The following is a 17,563-nucleotide window of genomic DNA, read 5'->3' as shown; positions in this document are numbered from 1 at the left end:
GACACATACACAGAACGTGGAAGGTGTGTGTTGTTGCCAGAAGACACATTTAGTTTCTAAAGAAGCTGGAGGCAGCAAAAAAAAACAGCTGGCTAAACTGTTTAAAAATAGCCGGTTTGTTCAGGACACCCCCCCCCCCCCCCGTCTGTCGCTTTCACGTCACCTTTTCGGCTCGCCTCAGCTCGCTTGGAACCTCGACTGAGGAGGTACTAAAAAAAGTACCTGTTAGCGGGTACCAGGTACTTTTTTTCGTAATGGAAAACCAAAAAAGGCGAGTAGAGTCGAGGCGAGTCGATTATACTTTACATTGAACATAAAAGCACAGAAAATGGGATTTCTGCCTTTCTAATATATAGATGGTATTTTTTCAAATTTTAGTGACAGGTCATTAGTTTATCTTCTATCAGCACTCTGTCTATAATCTGGAACACCATCGCACTCCAGTTGAGCACATTCCCTGGAGTGAAGTTTAGATCATCCACATACTTCTGCATCTCACATGGGGAGAGGGTGTAGTCCCACATGTGGACATCAGACATCATGCCAACGAAACACTGCTTCAGGTCAAACCCCCCACCATGGGTATCCTGCTCCTGTAGATTTCAGAGGTTTGAGATACAGTAACTAAAAGCTAAATAGTACAACATGTGTATTGAAATCTATACACTAGACACACAGTCGAGACCATTAACTATGATGTTTATTAATACAACTGTACCTGTCCTAAGATAATCATGGTGGATCCTGTGATTTCTCCAGAGCTGACATATTTCCTCATCGAAGGTTGTCCATCAAACCACAGCTGCACCAGTCCAGATGCAGAGTCCCATGTGGTACAAATGGAGTGCCACATGTTCGGTTTGTAGTCCTGCCCTTTATATTGTGCCTTTTTATCCCTGATATGGGGATCCATCTCCTTGTTTGTTTCGTCCCAGAAAATCAGCAAGGCATTGGAATTAGATTGTGTGGCCAAAGAGAAAAGGGCGTGGTCTCGTTTGAGGTCTGTAAAGGACCTGCAGGCATTACAAAGACTTTATTTTGCATATACTTTTCACAGTCAGAGATACAGTGAATTGTATTATACATTTTGCACATTTAGGGTTACCTGTGACAGATGGTTAAGGCACTAAATTCCTGTATTGGTGTTGGTGTCAGAATTACACGAGCTGTGTTGGTTTCTTGTGGAAAGGTGAACATTTTACCTGACAGATCTGTAAGAGGAAGGGGGGGGGATTGTTATAACTGTTTTTTTTATCATAGATTATCACATAATCATTAGCTGAAGCTAACAGTTGACTAACTACATTATACACATCAGTGTTATTTAAAAACAAATTAGGAACATACAGCACCATATGAACCGCTGACTATTGACTGTTGTCACACATATAAGCATTGCTCCACACGCCATCATTCAAGATTATAATAAACCTTTTGAGGAAGGAAGAACTTGCTAGGATGTCAACTATGGATCCTTTAAAAAGAGAGACACTATTTATGGTCAATAAAAGTCTTTGTGATTCTTCACTTAGCATTTTGGGTTGCTTATTGTTCTGTCCAGTATCTTTTTGTTTTGCATGAATTCATGTGTAGGTTCATTTTCACCTTTAAATTGAGTTATTAGTTCCTGATTGAAAGGGGAATGAGCACTAGTTTTTTGGCTGTCAAGTCAAGAAAATGTCCCAAATTAAACAAATTCACACTCAGTTATGAAATCCTACAAACATCCATGTTTGATATTAAAACCAAATACTGTACTGTAGTTTACTTTTCTGTTGACATGTTAGATTTGTTACTAGTTATCCTTTTAATTTAATTGTAGAGACATGTTAGCTGAAAATTATACAAGAGTGTGAAAATGGAAAAGAATAACATTATTTTTGACAGATACAATAGATATGCCTATAGACAACATTGTTAATGTATAGTAGGTAAAGATATTTTACATAATTTCCCTATTTATAAGTTTGCTATATTGCTATATTGCAAAATGTTATATTAGGCAAAAAGATTTTCCTTGTGCCTTGTGAAGAGTCTTGTGCCTAGTATTGCATGACATGTTTGTTAGGAAAAGTAAATTTAAAGCTACGACAAACTCCTACATTTCCATTTGGTATTCCATTTGTAAAATAACGTAATTAAAATAATGTTGTTTACCTTGAGGACTTGCAGCACATGCTGTCAGTGTCACCAACAGCAGCAAAAACGTCATCTAATAGAAAGACAAAAAGACACCATGAAAAACACTCTTTGGGATTAGATCTTTGTTTTGGAGCCAATGAATCTAACACTTACTAATACTCTGTGTGCTAAAGACTAAAAATATATTGACTCTTATTTACCTTGGACTGCTACAATAAACAATACAGGTGAAAACGTTTTTTAAAAAGTACATACAATCACTTTAAATTCCTATATTTTGCAGTTTTGCATGTGTAGGTCTTACTTTGAAATCTGTGTCTGTCCCTGAATGTTGTGCTCGGCAGTGAATAGGATAATGACTTTTGTACACCCACTGCTTCCCTATTTCTCTCTGTGTTACTGTGTTTCCTTCCTTTATCTACTTCTATATTTCTTTGGCTTCAGATTCCTGTCACATAAAAAGTCGTTATCCCCCCACAATACTTTCCACTGAATCAACAGAATTTGAGGTGAAAGTTCATCCTATGTTGAAATCACCATTGCTCTTTATAGCAAATGCACATTATTATGAAGTGCTTTATGAAGCCCAATTGAAACCTAAATTTGACAATTTTGCAATTTTGTTCAGAAACTCTTTATTAATCTGTACACAACAATGAATCTGCAACGCAGAGATTAAAGGTTGAACACTCTCACTCACACAACACATCATAAATGCTTTTTGTGTTCACTTCATATTAATTAACTTGCACTACAACATCATCAATGACCTACCTGTTCTCTCCCTTTACTGTAACATATTGTGGGTCTTTTTTTGTGCAGTATGCAGTGGCAATGCAGAACCAGTGGATGGATTTTCAGCCCTTTAGTGTTACAAAACTAGCCTGACAAGCCAGACCCACATCAAGATGTTTGGTCTGGGAACTCACCATTGGCAGGGCTCAATCCGAGGGGCGGGATAAACGGTTGTGCTTCAATTTCCCTCTGCACTCATAGCCAACCAGAGCAACGCTAGTTGATAGACTAAACTTTTGCCGTATCCGGTCGGCAAAACTCCGAACACCTTTTTTAAAAATGACTTCAGTGCTTAACTCCAAGTCTTCCAGAGTCGCGGCCAAAGCCGAATCGAAAGACCACTGTTCACCAGCAGCAGCAGCCATCTTCTTTGTTTTCAAGTAGCAGGGAATTCATGCGGAACTCTGCCATCCTTATGTTAAGCCCGCCCACCGACTCTATACACGACGTGATTGGCCTGACCAGAATTTGGTTTTTCCAGCTCGCAAGCCAACGGAGAGTTGCTAGACTGACCCTGGCTGCAAATTGCATTTGCTGCCGCTAGGGTGCGTCTAGATTTCTAGGCTATTACAAAACATTATTATTAGAACAGAGCTGGAAAGACACTCATAGGTGAAAAAGAGAAGAGAAGGAGATAAAATACCTTATAATTAAGACAAAATGTTGCCATGCTCAAATATCCTTTACATCACAGAAAAACAGATTTTGATTTTGCAGACAGTGATGGCTTTGTTTTAAAAGTTTAGTATCAGGTCATTTGTTTATTTTTTATCAACACTTTGTCTGTAATCTGGAACTTCAGCGCCCTCCAGTTGAGCACATTCCCTGGAGTGAAGCCAATAGATCATCCACGTAGCTCTGGTTCTCACAGGGGGAGAGGGTGGAGTCCCACATGTGGACATCAGACATCATGTCATCGAAAGACTGATTAATGTCAAAGCCTCCACCATAGGAATCCTGCTCTTGTAGAGATTGCAGATAAATAGCATTAATATTGTAGAATATATGTTTTAAATCTAGAGATTCCGTAGATTAAATAGTGCTTAACAGTAAAACTATAGAGATATTGGTAATTTAGGTAAAGCTATTTTACATAATTGCCCTGTTTATAAGTTAAGCTTGCTATTAATATATTGCAAAACTTTGTGTTCTATGCCAACATAGAAATGCTGATAGATGGCTTTGTAATAGACTAAAGATGAATGTACTGTTATTTGCCAGGCAGAAAAAGAAAAGAAAAAGTTTGCATTCAATTACAGTCAATTTAAATTTCTCTATTTTGCTGTGCAAATCATGCCATGATCTTACCTTGAAGTCTTTCAGGATTCTGTGTGCAACAAGGAATAAGATTAGATTAGATTAGAAGTTATAGGCTAAACTTGGTGCTTCCTCATTAAAATATCTTTACAATGTATTTCTGTATCCTTTTTGGTGCTGTTTCTGAGTAAGGATATTATGAAAGGGTTATCCCATCATTTCTGTGGATTAAAAGAATTCACACTCATGTTGAAATATCAAGTTGTGTTGTTTTTTTCTTTGTGGTGCTGTGTGGTTACTAGTAAAAAGCTCAAAATAAGAGCTACAGACAACTACTTACAGTAGATTATATAGATAAATGAATTTATAATTGCATTTTTAGAATATATCAAAAAATTGGGGAACGATCCATGGGCTACAATTTATTGAGAAATGACCAAAAATGACAGGAGTTGCACTAAATGTTGTCCTGCTACTCAAAATGAAAAATCCAACAAATCCCGTTTGTAAAATATAGATCTTAAATGATTCCGAAGATGGAAGACAAGCTGTGAGGCTGATTCTGTGTGAGGATGTTTCCCGTTTGTCCCTCTGGACGTGTTCTCTGAGGGGAACAGCTTTGACTCAAAGACTTTTTGTGGGACTTGATGCACTGCGCCCAAAAACAACCTCCATGTTCATAAGCCTCAAAAACATGCTTCTTGCAGTGAAATGTGATTGTTGGCCTTACACTGAAGACTGTTTAGTTTTTTCTGTTCAAGGACGTTACATTTTTCTGGGCCTGATGAGCGTATTCTTGAGTTGTAGCTGAAGGCCTTTCAACCACTTTGTGGGACTCTGAACTGGGTCCAAAACTAACCTCCATGATCATTTCTGTTCATGAACATTTTTCTGTTATTTTAAAATGATTTAACCGATGTACTCACTGAAATACACTGAAGATATTGTACCAAGCTGCAGTTGGTAAGCTGAAGTCACATGTTCTAGTATGTAAACTATTACGTTTTAAAGGAAAATCTGCCAATTTAAAACCATGATGTCAAATGATGCATTGACTGTTAAGCTGTGTTGTTTAAAATGGTTAAATGTGTCCCTTCAAGATTAATGTTTGTACACAGAAAGGTTGCTGTACTGTGGATGTGCTCTACTACACTTATTTTATAAGCTGGTCAGCAAACATGTAATTTATTTCCATTTAGTTTTGCCATGACTGGATTTAATAGCTTTTGAATAAATGCTGGAATCAAATACCTTTCTTTTCTTTGGTAAATGTATGCCAATGCTAAATTACTTGAAGTAAATTGCACTTTTAAAACAGATGTGTCAACATTAAAAAAAAATAAGTGCAGGATTTGATTCAAATTAAATTTTTCATTTTTCATTTAAATTTAACTTAATTTAATTAGGTGTTTGTGGTTAAAATGCTCTCTATTTTGACAATGTGTAAAGTTAACTTTTTAGTTTTTTTTGTAGACTTTACTTGATTTTTTAAAGTTGTATTTAAGTAACAGTTTTAACAATGTATGCATCTCTGCATGCTGCTATAGTAACATATAAAATACTGCTAAGAAATCCACTGACTTTTGCACTTCTCATTTTTATTTTAAACCTACATTATTGCCAAAGACATAAGTAATCTAATATAACCATTTAAAGAATAAGTTAAAGGTTTGGATTTTGCATGCCAAAAGTCTCATTGTAGCTTGAGCTAAACCTTGGAATGGATCTTTGCACAGAATGAGGACTGCAGATATTTTCCCCATCTTCTACAGCACAGTCATGTTAAGAAGAGATCTCTTCATGGTATGGACAGGTAAAATGATCAGACCACAATAATTCTTTCATGTAATTGTTGTATTAAGATAAATCAGAAAAGGTCCTTTTACAAACAATGATTTAACATAGCATACTGACATTGGTAACTTATACTTTACATTGAACATAAAAGCACAGAAAATGGGATTTCTGCCTTTCTAATATATAGATGGTATTGTTTTAAATTTTAGTGACAGGTCATTAGTTTATCTTCTATCAGCACTCTGTCTATAATCTGGAACTCCATCGCATGCCAGTTGAGCACATTCCCTGGAGTGAAGTTTAGATCATCCACATACTTCTGCATCTCACATGGGGAGAGGGTGTAGTCCCACATGTGGACATCAGACATCATGCCAACGAAACACTGCTTCAGGTCAAACCCCCCACCATGGGTATCCTGCTCCTGTAGATTTCAGAGGTTTGAGATACAGTAACTAAAAGTTAAATAGTACAATATGTGTATTGAAATCTATACACTAGACACACAGTCGAGATCATTAACTATGATGTTTATTAATACAACTGTACCTGTCCTAAGATAATCATGGTGGATCCTCTGATTGCTCCAAAGCTGATATATTTCCTCATCGAAGGTTGTCCATCAAACCACAGCTGCACCAGTCCAGATGCAGAGTCCCATGTGGTACAAATGGAGTGCCACGTGTTTGGTTTGTAGTCCTGCCCTCTATAATGTGTCTTTGTATCCCCGATATGGGGCTGCACCTCCTTGTTTGTTTCGTCCCATTGAATCATGAAGGCATTGGTATGAGTTTGTGTGGCCAAAGAGAACAGGGCGTGTTCTCGTTTGAGGTCTGTAAAGGACCTGCAGGCATTACAAAGACTTTATTATGCATATACTTTTCACAGTCAGAGATACAGTGAATTGTATTATACATTTTGCACATTTAGGATTACCTGTGACAGACGGTTACAGCTCTCAATTCCTGTATTGGTGTTGGTGTCAGAATCACACGAGCTGTGTTGGTTTCTTGTGGAAAGGTGAACATTTTACCTGACAGATCTGTAAGAGGAGGGGGGGGGGGATTGTTATAACAATTATTTTTTTTTTTTATCATAGATCATCACATAACCATTAGCTGAAGCTAACAGTTGACTAACTACATTATACACATCAATGTTATTTTTTTTAAAATTAGGAACATACAGCACCATATGAACCGCTGACTATTGACTGTTGTCACACATATAAGCATTGCTCCACACGCCATCATTCAAGATTATAATAAACCTTTTGAGGAAGGAAGAACTTGCTAGGATGTCAACTATGGATCCTTTAAAAAGAGAGACACTATTTATGGTCAATAAAAGTCTTTGTGATTCTTCACTTAGCATTTTGGTTTGCTTATTGTTCTGTCCAGTATCTTTTTGTTTTGCATGAATTCATGTGTAGGTTCATTTTCACCTTTAAATTGAGTGATTAGTTCCTGATTGAAAGGGGAATGAGCACTAGTTTTTTGGCTGTCAAGTAAAGAAAATGTCCCAAATTAAACAAATTCACATTCAGTTATGAAATCCTACAAACATCCATGTTTGATATTAAAACCAAATACTGTACTGTAGTTTACTTTTCTGTTGACATGTTAGATTTGTTAGTAGTTATCCTTGTAATTGTAGAAACATGTTAGCTGAAAATTATACAAGAGAGTGAAAATGGAAAAGAATAACATTATTTTTGACAGATACAATAGATATGCCTATAGACAACATTGTTAATTTACAGTAGGTAAAGATATTTTACATAATTTCCCTATTTATAAGTTTGCTATATTGCTATATTTCAAAATGTTATATTAGGCAAAAAGATTTTCCTTGTGCCTTGTGAAGAGTCTTGTGCCTAGTATTGCATGACATGTTTGTTAGGAAAAGTAAATTTAAAGCTACGACAAACTCCTACATTTCCATTTGGTATTCCATTTGTAAAATAACGTAATTAAAATAATGTTGTTTACCTTGAGGACTTGCAGCACATGCTGTCAGTGTCACCAACAGCAGCAAAAACGTCATCTAATACAAAGACAAAAAGACACCATGAAAAACACTCTTTGGGATTAGATCTTTGTTTTGGAGCCAATGAATCCAACACTTACTAATACTCTGTGTGCTAAAGACTAAAATATATTGACTCTTATTTACCTTGGACTGCTACAATAAACAATGCAGGTGAAAACGTTATTTTAAAAGTACATATACTACAATCACTTTAAATTCCTATATTTTGCAGTTTTGCACGTCTTACTTTGAAATCTGTGTCTGTCCCTGAATGTTGTGCTCAGCACTGAATAGGAATATGAGTTTTGTACACCCACTGCTTCCCTATTTCTCTCTGTGTTACTCTCTGTTTCCTTCCTTTATCTACTTCTATATTTCTTTGGCTTCAGATTCCTGTCACAATTTTGCAATAACAATAATTCTGAAATAACATATCAAACAAAAAGCCTTGACTTAACACTGTACAATACGTTGCATATACAGTTTATAGCAAATGGTTCTCTGTTAAAACATTTACTTAAAGGGGCTGTGAATTCAAAACAACAATAATATAGCAGAAAACAACTATTTGCTATGTGCCACTATAGCTTAGTGGAGTAATGGCGTCCTGAGCATGGAATGATGTCACACTCCCTCTGTGTGTGTTGTAATCCAACCTTCTCTGTTCTTTGTTTTCATAGGTGGTCTGTCCACGCGTGCATGTTAGTGCATGTGAGAGCCTTGTGCATCGGTATCAGACACCGAGGGCCGTGAAAAAGTGTTGGTACTTGATGAGTTGGGGAACGGTCTTTAAGAGCCATGTGGATGCAATCCGAGACCACTTTGTTTTACTAGAAAAAATCCAGCCTCTCAAATTTTGATTGTTTGTTTTAAGGTGATTAAAAGCATGTGATGAATAATTTTGTTTGGCTCATGTTTCCCTTTCTTTCCCTTCTTCGTCTTCCTACACTACAGGTGTGTGTTTGTGCCCTGTGTTCTGAAAACATTCATGTACAGTATGTGAGAACATACTGCAAGTGTGCATGCCCACTTATCCAAGTTTAATGCTTAATCACGTGTCACTAACAACTACCAGTTATCAGTTTTATGCTTTCTTCACTCCCTTGATGATCAACTTAAATGACTCGCTGCAGCACAACATCAAGGGCCTATCTGTACTGTCACATCCAAATATCATATCCTCCCTGCAGAGGACTTCAGTGATGGAGGAGTCTGCACGCTCCTCTCTCCACTGATGTGATGAGATCCAGTAGTGGCTGGGTGAAGCCCGCAGCTCAGAGCGAATGTTTCCTGGAGAACGGCATCAGATCAGCCGGAGGGATGAACCCTGGAGAGGGATCAGACCGGGACGACTAGACAGAGCACACTCAACTCAACAGGGAAAACCTCTCTCAGTTTGACTGAGCTTTCAGACAAGATGAAAGACAGTATATATGGTAGGGAGAAAGAGAGAAAAGGCAACACTGTTCAGTCACAATTACATTTATTGAACAGTGGTTACACTTGACATTTAGCAACATTAATAAGGACGAATAAAAGATCCAAAAATCTTAATTTACAGAAACGGATACAAAGTGAATTGATTAAACAAAAGCCACCATGTAGATGCAGGTTGATGAGAAACTGTATAAAAATTAAAGTCAAACTCTTGATGTTGATGTTAAGGGAATTACAATATAGTTAGAATCTCTAACAATACTGGATGTACATGGTTATTGCGAAATGATTCAACTCTAGTGTTAAAATCCTATACGGCTGCTTTAATGCGTGTGTCTAAGATTCTCTAAAGCAGAGGTTCTCAATCTTTTTAGAACCAAGGACCCCTTACAAGATAGAGAATATTCCATCTCTGTCTGTCCCTTGGAATAATTTGACAAAGCCTATTTTTTACACTTTTACAGTCTTAGTTATGTAAAAAATAACACAGAAAAATGTAATAGATATGTATTAGACATGTATAAAACATATTTGCAGATTATACAAGTTATAGATTTGCTAGTTTGGAGCGTATTCTATTAACTATTATAAATCTTGATTTTTATAATTGTATTCGTTGAGCTATGAAGCCTTTTGTAGAACAAAAGAAAACATCATGGTGATTTAAATTAATTAATCTGAAAACCTTTCACAGACCCCTGGGGGTCCCCGGACTCTACTTTGAGATCACCACTCTAAGGTATTTGTAAAGCCTACACAGTGCCATTGTATCATATACTATGTTTACAAAATGGAACAATTCAAATATGATCACACAAAGAGAGACTGAAAGGAGTTTCAATCAATTGTCTTTGTTGACTTTGTTGAAAATAGAGAGCAGAACAATACGTGTAAATTGCATAGCCTTGGATCTATGACATCCAAAACAATGAGCTGGGGTTACCTGATAATAGAGCTCTTAGAAGGCAAGTCACTGTGGTGTCTTTGTGTTGGCCTTTTTCAGTGCATACCATTATTTTTACATATGTAATAGTCTCTATGTTAGCAGTGGTTTCTCACTGCCGTCCTGCATATCAGTCCTCTCCCAGCCCTGTCGAATGCGGGTGAGGCTGCGGTCCACACAGGGCAGGAGGAGCAGCAGCTTGAGCACTATCAACACAGAAGGCAACACCAGAGAGAGCATGTAGGCCGGAGGCATGTACCATTTGTAGGGACGAAGGAACCCGGACCAGCCGTACAGGTAGGTGTGAAGGGTACAGAAGAACACTGTCAGGTATCCCAGCTTGGACTGGAAGAGAGAAAAAAACAGTAAGACATTCGCAGATTCACATAGTTACACTTGCACTAATAAACACAAAACTAATTACTGTGTAATAGACTCAGTAAGTGATAGACTGACCTTTACAGAGGCAAGTTTTAACCTATACATGTGAACACAATCATCTACTTACACACACACACATACAGTACTGTATGCACATAGTGATAATTCAACTACTGTAGATAGGGAATGTGCATACACCATACACACTTGCAAATTTACAGGCATGTAGATCCATTCCGTAGACATGAACTGAACCTAAAGACTGTGGCGAAGGATAATGTATGCCCCCCAAATTACATGTGATGAATAACTTAACATTTAAAGCACTGCTCTAATTTGGGCTGGAGTAAAGGGGAGGAGGGTGTGGAATGAGAAAATGAGCTTGACATGACCCAGTTACATTTATGAATGAGTTTGTTCCCTGTAGTGAGACCGATTTCATTTTCGATTGGTCAAAGTGGGAGAAAAAAGGTAAATACTTGTGGTTGCCGAGTAAAAACAATCACAGCGAAAGATTTATCAAGGGAAGGATGGAAATACCACCAACACACTTTCAACAGATTACTTCCAACAGGAAGTTGGAAACATCTATCTGGCCCCTGTAACTGTTTTCCATCTGGGCTAAAGCACAGAATCGTTCTTATGAGTAATAGCTTAAAGCTTGGCTAATGGGCATGATGTGAATATTGTTGTAAATAGTTTTTCTGCCAGTATTCAAACACTTTAAAGGTCCAGTAGGTTCTCTGTAAATGTCCACACTAACTGAACCTCAGAAGCCTAGAGCATTAACAGATGCAGATGTGGCAGAACATTTCATAACGCACTTTAAAATACTTCCAGTGGGCACCTTGTGAGTGGATACCAACTGAGCCTATTTAATATTGTGAGCATGTATCTCTGTGTTAACTAAATCATCAATCTGGTTGTCATTTGCAGTGCCAAATCTGTTGGCTACAAAAGGAGTGAAGCCTTTTCTGTCATTTATTATTATTTTTTTTTTTAAGGGTATAGCATTTAAGTGCAAAGAGTATACACACATGTACTTTCTTAATTTGTGGACTGATCAAGATATGATCGGAATACAAACAAACTTTTGTTGTTTTAGGTTTCCTGGAAAGGTTTCAATCTGTTATGCAATATTTCCCGTAAACAGACACACAGGCACAAACATGTGCTTAAGCTGTTGGACAGATTTCTTGGGAGACTATAGAGCCAGCACCACTGGAAACTCCACAGTCCTCCAGTTGTGACTGCCAGTGTTTAACTGTGTAAACAGGATGCAGGGATTCAGATACATTTTGACAGGATGCACAACATCTGTACCTGTATGAAACTGAACTCCCTCCAGCTGAGAGCGTTGCTGACAGAGGGGAGAGAGGTTATTCCCAACAGGAGAAATAGGCTAAATCCCAGAATCCCTATAGAGTAGTAAGAGTCTGTACGCCAGGCCGTGGTGGTGTCAAACACTGACGTTCGGTTCTCCCTGATCTTAAAGTGACAGTACACAAGACAGAGAGATGTATAAACAGTTTCTGTACTGAAACAGTACAGCATTATGCAAATACATCTCAATTTATAGTTGTATATGAAGGCAGTACTTTTAATGCTTATTATTTAGCTTATTTTCCAGCTGCATGTTTGTCTTACCTGTGAGATGGTATTCGCAGAAAGCCGGAATCTCACATAATATCTAAAGAAGAAAATTATAAAACTGTTTAGAGAAAAAAACATCAGGCCTCATTCGTTTACATATCTAAGGTAGTTATAATAATAATAATAATAATAATAATAATAATAATAATAATACATTTATTTTTTTAAATAAAAGGTACTCAAAGGCACGTTACAAGGTAAAAACAAAGAAAAACAATAGCAAGATCAGTAAAAAAACATCAATAACAACTAGAGATAAATATGAAAAAGATGCAGAAAAACAGCATAGAAACAGGATGCAAACAAATAGAAACAGCTAAGTTGGTTACAGGTTAAAGTCAGCTTTAAACAGATGGGTTTTGAGTGTGGTTTTGAAGTTAGCAAGTGATGTGGAAAGTCTGAGGTGTTGGGGGAGAGAGTTCCAGAGGGAGGGGACAGCAACAGAAAAAGCCCTGTCCCCCCAGGTTCGGTGCTTGGGGTGGGTAGAGGGGAAAGGAGGTTGGCATCTGTGGATCTGAGGTTGCAGGTGGGAGTATGACAACATCTCATACTCAACAACTCTGAACATCCTTTTATCATTTATCACTCTTCAGGTCACGGAACAACTGAGTTATCTCTGTGACAACAGCCTCCATCCACTGAGGAGGACTGTGAGATGTGGCTGAAAATGCTAGTATAAATGTTTATATACATTCAGGCTTATTTTTAACAACAGCCAATCAAAATCCTTTCAACCATTACAAACACCTTAGCAACCACCTAGCTACACTCTGCAAAGAGTTTGACAACTCTTTTCGGTGTGACCCTCAGTTTTTCTGACTACTGTGAATTTTCTGTCTTTCTTTCTTCTAATAATGCACTTTTCTATAACAGGAGTCCCTTTAAGTTTATTTAGGCATTTCTATGAAACTGAAGGCAAATTCTCAGAATTTTCTGGTTACATACAGTATGCTTTTAATCTCTGTTGGGTCTAACTATTATAATGCTATATAATTACCTTACTATTTTTGTATTGTTACAGTACACACTCAGTTGCCAGGTTTGGGAAACCTATCATAAAATAAAATGCAACAGCCCTGTAACTCAATTTATATCAATGAGGGTTGACTATATATTAGATCTCAGCACAAACTGCAGTGTCTAAAATGTACATAAAGTATATTTATATGTATTTATATTTTCATGAAGGAATTATTTATTGCAGGGCTATTATTACATTAGATTAGTTTAAGCTATATGTGTTCCTACTAAACTGGCTGAATTGACTGTAGTTAAAATGACTAAAATACACTTTTGAAGGAGTATGGAGCACCTGTTACATACCTTATGGGGATGATGAGAGTGTAGACCATATGTAGAAAAGCAAAGCCAAGTGCTATCAGTCCCAGCTGTTTCCTGCACAGCATCCAGCGATCCAACCAGTCAGGAAAACGCCTGAAACAAACATACTTTGACTTGCAGGATACAATATTTGAAATATATTGGAAATTGTCTCTGCAGACACTAAATATCAATCTATCCTGTTTTAATGTCGGACCTGTACTTAGTGCCTCTGTAGAGCTGAATGAAGCCAGCTATGACACCAGGCAGGTAACACAGAGACAACATGATGAGAGACACAATAGGAAACACCTGCAAGAAGGTTGGCAGTGAACACAGAAGTGGTTACTGTGAGGAAAACATGCCCCAGATCCAAGTTAGTTACTTTAAAAGAGAAATAAATGCTACATTTTTAGAAACACTAAACAGTCTTCACCTTGTTGGCCAGGGACACCATGATTCTAAAGGAGTTGTCTTTCCCCTGTTCAACAAACGCATAGACAACATCTCTAATGACCACATAGACAAAGATTAAGGCAGTGAGGCCGACGGCCACGTATAGTGGCATCCTCCATTCTGGGAACAGCTGCAGTGGGAAGTCCTCTAGCTCTTTGGCTGCTGACAGAGAACCTTTATCCAAAGCAGCGAAGCCAAGTTTGGTGGCCACCTCTGCTACTGCCTGCTTTGCCTCAGCACCGTTTCCACACAGGTACACCTGGAGCATGGAAACACAACAACACCAATGGTTTTTAAAGCAATCAAAATGCCCCATGTGAGGAGTATATGTCTTCATTATTTCATATTTATGCATTCATGTTTATGCATTTGTACACACAATAATAAAATGATGGTTGACTCCAGGGGAATTGAACATAAAAGTACCTGGAGATGCTGTGTCTTTTTGTATGAAATATTTAATTTAGTTGAAGAAAACAGGTAAAACAGTGCTCAGTCAACTCCTAGTGGTGTTGCTGATTGTGCTCAAAATACACCAACACATACATAAACACACACCCCCCACAACACACACTCCAGTGGGTTTTCTACCATCTTCTGGGATTGCACAGTCAGATCAAAATAAAACAGAAACCCCCACATATGCTGCAGCTTTGCAGAGCAAAGCATATGATAGAGAGCTTAGATCTAAGAGACACTGTGGAGTTAATTGATTCAAGGATACATCAGAGATGGCATTCACAGCAAAGACACAAGGCTGACTCCTCAGATTTGGCTTCTTTTACTTGGATTTGGTTTGATCAAAACTTCAAAATGAGTTAAGTTTGGATTGAAATGCTTTCCTTTCTGAAAGAGACTGTTATTTTTAACTTGTTGGTCAACGCCTCACTGTGCAAACACATCAGGGAATTGTAAAATGCTTGTAGTTCTGCAGCAGGCAAATAATTTAACAAGCAGTGCTGAATAGTTTAATTCTAAAATGAGACTTGTCACCATTAGAAAAAAAGGTGCATTCCTAAATAGTAGAAAAAGAAAATTTTGTACTTTTTAAATTTTAGCAAGTGTCAAATACACTTATAAATACTAAAATATTTGATTGAAAACAGAACATAACTAACACATTTATTACCTGTCTATTGGCATCTGAGGGTCCATTCTGCAGGGCCCACGCAGACAAGGTGTTGAAAGCCTTCACCACATGAGCTCCAGGGATCAGCCTGGACAACAAACAACAAATGGTTTTGCTTCATGTTCCACCAGTTGTTGGTGATTTGAACCACATGATCCATGAAATCTCCCAATATTTTAGGTAATTACATTATTGCCTGATTTCCTCTTACCTCTGCAGACACTCAGCATTGGCCTCTGGGTATAGATTCTTCTTGGGGTTGTTGCTGACGTCCACCAGCACCTTCCAATCAATGAAATCAGCAGAGTGGATGAAAAGTTAGAAATGAACCAACTGCTATGTTACACAGTGGATTCTGACTGTGCAACAAGGTACCTTTCCCTGGAGTTGAGGTGTGAGTGTTTCCAGGAAGTCATAGTGTTCTCTGTGAATACAAAGAAAGACCAGACTGGCTAACTGGGCTGCTGCCTCGTGGCTCATTGCCTGCAAAACACACAAACACTATTGTCATGCATGGCCATTACAAATGGCAACACATTCACTTATAACAGGCTCGGCGTGTTCAGTGATAGTTCACTAATCAAGTACATATTGCATGACAGATGAAAACAAAACCCAGCAACATGTGCAGACACACATGAACACACACATTATCAGTGACCTTGTTTAGCTCAGTCAACTTTCCAAGCCTGATAACAACTTTTGTTTCTTTTCCCCCCAGCACTATCTATGCACTTCTATCTACAGTTATTTGTTTTGGTGCGGGACCATCATGCAACACACATTCTTCCAGAGTTTGAGAAGACAACGTCATGCAGTGTGTTGTACCTGAGCTCCCTGAGGCAAGGGGCCACAGCTGTGAGGTCTGCGGCTGCCGTACACCACCCTGTAGCCAGAATGGAGCAGACGCTGGCCCAGAGAGCGCCCGAAGTCTCCCGTCCCAAAGATACACAGCAGCTCCTGCTCAGGGGCAGCTGCTGTGCCCAGAGGATACAACGACACGCTCTCTGGCTTCACCTCCTTTGACACACTGCTCAGTCTGTCAGCCGACATGGCCACAGTCCGACACAAACAGCAATGATATCTCCTGTCGATTTGACAGAACGAAACACTGCACCGGCTTTTCTGTCAAAACATGTAATGTGTCCAGATTCAAGGCAAATGTAACAAAATAGTAGTCTTCAAAGTAACAGCTCTTCTGGTTGCTTGTGGAAAAAAGTGTCGGCAAATCAACTGTCTGCCCCTCAAGTCCACGTGTCTGCTCTTCTAACTCATTACTCTTTAGACTGATAGATTTTCTGGTTTGAGTCAGTTTTTGTATTGGCCCATCCCCTCACATGGCTCAGGGTGAAGTCTGTCTAAACTGGGAAACTCCATTGCAAAAGGTGGGAGGTTGTGTGTCTCTGCTGGCACGGGTGTCAGTCTATGTCTCTGTTGTTTGTGCTGGGAAGTTTTGTGGAAAGTTTCAAGCATGGCCTTCTTCTGGAAAGCAAACATCATTCTCATCATTCATTATAGTGTGCCAAAAATATTGGCATGGGGTTTTCCCAGTTTTACCAAATCACTGCCTTGACTACAAACATTATGAAACACAAACAGAGAAAGGTAGTAAGTGAATGTCCCAATTCATTTGTCACGGTGTGAGACAGATTCTAATCTCAGCTGCTCCAAGATGATTATAAGATGTTTAAAATATAATTAAAAAAAAAAATCAAATCTTATTTAATCTAACTTAAATTATCTGACTGTTTAACTATTACAACAGGGAAGCAGTAACACTGGGCTTTCTACAAACACACTATCTGGGCCGAGTCTAGGTCACGGCATGAAAACACAATGTGCTGGAATGCTCCTAACCCCCTCCTCTCTTCCCCTGCATGATCTCCATTATATGACCATAACATTCACATGCCCTACCAAGTGCATAATTACTTTGACATGTGTGCAAAACAAATAGCACACATTTTTTTGTATTAGCAGGAGGTTATTTGCCGTGCACTTGGAGTGAAAGAACCCAATCCTTATAATCAGTCACTGATATGGTGGTCAGTAGAGGCACTTGCTGATTCATGGGAACAGGCAAACCCACCAATTACAGTGTAATCTTGTGCTGGCCCTATGAGTAATTAATAGTTTTAGTCTGGTAACTGAAGTTGGCCTCTGAGTGCAGCCCTTCTTATTTTCCCAGAGGTCCAGAAGAGCTTCAGTGTTCAGGGCTGAGG

The 17,563-nt window shown here is 38.3% G+C and overlaps 3 protein-coding genes and 1 long non-coding RNA gene across 8 annotated transcripts; all 4 read right to left on the bottom strand.

The window, feature by feature from the left end:
* Window positions 1–347: 347 nt before the first annotated feature.
* On the bottom strand, window positions 348–4,083 carry LOC116049452 (C-reactive protein-like). Of its 3 annotated transcripts, none has more exons than XM_031299111.2 (5): window positions 3,687–4,083; window positions 2,158–2,212; window positions 1,106–1,211; window positions 719–1,013; window positions 348–593 (listed from the first exon to the last, which is right to left on the bottom strand). In XM_031299111.2, the coding sequence occupies exons 2-5, from the start codon at window positions 2,210–2,212 to the stop codon at window positions 375–377; spliced, it is 675 nt and encodes a 224-aa protein (XP_031154971.1). In that variant the 5' UTR covers window positions 3,687–4,083; the 3' UTR covers window positions 348–374. The 3 variants fall into 3 exon arrangements, with proteins under 3 accessions (XP_031154971.1, XP_031154973.1, XP_031154972.1); XM_031299113.2 differs by lacking the exon at window positions 3,687–4,083 and adding an exon at window positions 2,447–2,551; XM_031299112.2 differs by lacking the exon at window positions 3,687–4,083 and adding an exon at window positions 2,343–2,411.
* A 1,688-nt stretch (window positions 4,084–5,771) lies between these two features.
* On the bottom strand, window positions 5,772–8,441 carry LOC116049450 (C-reactive protein-like). Of its 2 annotated transcripts, none has more exons than XM_031299104.2 (5): window positions 8,270–8,441; window positions 7,983–8,037; window positions 6,928–7,033; window positions 6,541–6,835; window positions 5,772–6,415 (listed from the first exon to the last, which is right to left on the bottom strand). In XM_031299104.2, the coding sequence occupies exons 2-5, from the start codon at window positions 8,035–8,037 to the stop codon at window positions 6,197–6,199; spliced, it is 675 nt and encodes a 224-aa protein (XP_031154964.1). In that variant the 5' UTR covers window positions 8,270–8,441; the 3' UTR covers window positions 5,772–6,196. The 2 variants fall into 2 exon arrangements, with proteins under 2 accessions (XP_031154964.1, XP_031154965.1); XM_031299105.2 differs by lacking the exon at window positions 8,270–8,441 and adding an exon at window positions 8,167–8,222.
* A 1,047-nt stretch (window positions 8,442–9,488) lies between these two features.
* On the bottom strand, window positions 9,489–16,691 carry LOC116049448 (metalloreductase STEAP4-like). 2 transcript variants are annotated; one of them, XM_031299103.1, is made up of 11 exons: window positions 16,576–16,691; window positions 16,170–16,534; window positions 15,717–15,824; window positions 15,553–15,623; window positions 15,342–15,429; window positions 14,193–14,471; window positions 13,974–14,068; window positions 13,760–13,870; window positions 12,431–12,473; window positions 12,107–12,271; window positions 10,496–10,747 (listed from the first exon to the last, which is right to left on the bottom strand). In XM_031299103.1, exons 2-11 carry the CDS (start codon window positions 16,392–16,394, stop codon window positions 10,496–10,498), a joined length of 1,437 nt encoding a protein of 478 aa, XP_031154963.1. In that variant the 5' UTR covers window positions 16,395–16,534; window positions 16,576–16,691. The 2 variants fall into 2 exon arrangements, with proteins under 2 accessions (XP_031154962.1, XP_031154963.1); XM_031299102.2 differs by lacking the exon at window positions 16,576–16,691 and having other exon boundaries at window positions 9,489–10,747; window positions 16,170–16,394.
* LOC116049453 lies at window positions 11,530–12,100 on the bottom strand. The gene is made up of 2 exons (XR_004104866.1): window positions 12,003–12,100; window positions 11,530–11,560 (listed from the first exon to the last, which is right to left on the bottom strand). It is a non-coding gene; the product is annotated as an uncharacterized LOC116049453 (long non-coding RNA).
* Window positions 16,692–17,563: the final 872 nt, after the last annotated feature.

The sequence above is a fragment of the Sander lucioperca genome, chromosome 10 (assembly GCF_008315115.2).
Source record: "Sander lucioperca isolate FBNREF2018 chromosome 10, SLUC_FBN_1.2, whole genome shotgun sequence".
In the NCBI taxonomy this organism is placed as follows: Eukaryota; Metazoa; Chordata; class Actinopteri; order Perciformes; family Percidae; genus Sander; species Sander lucioperca.
Note: the sequence above shows the minus strand (reverse complement) of the source record. Positions and strands in the feature narration are given on the sequence as shown.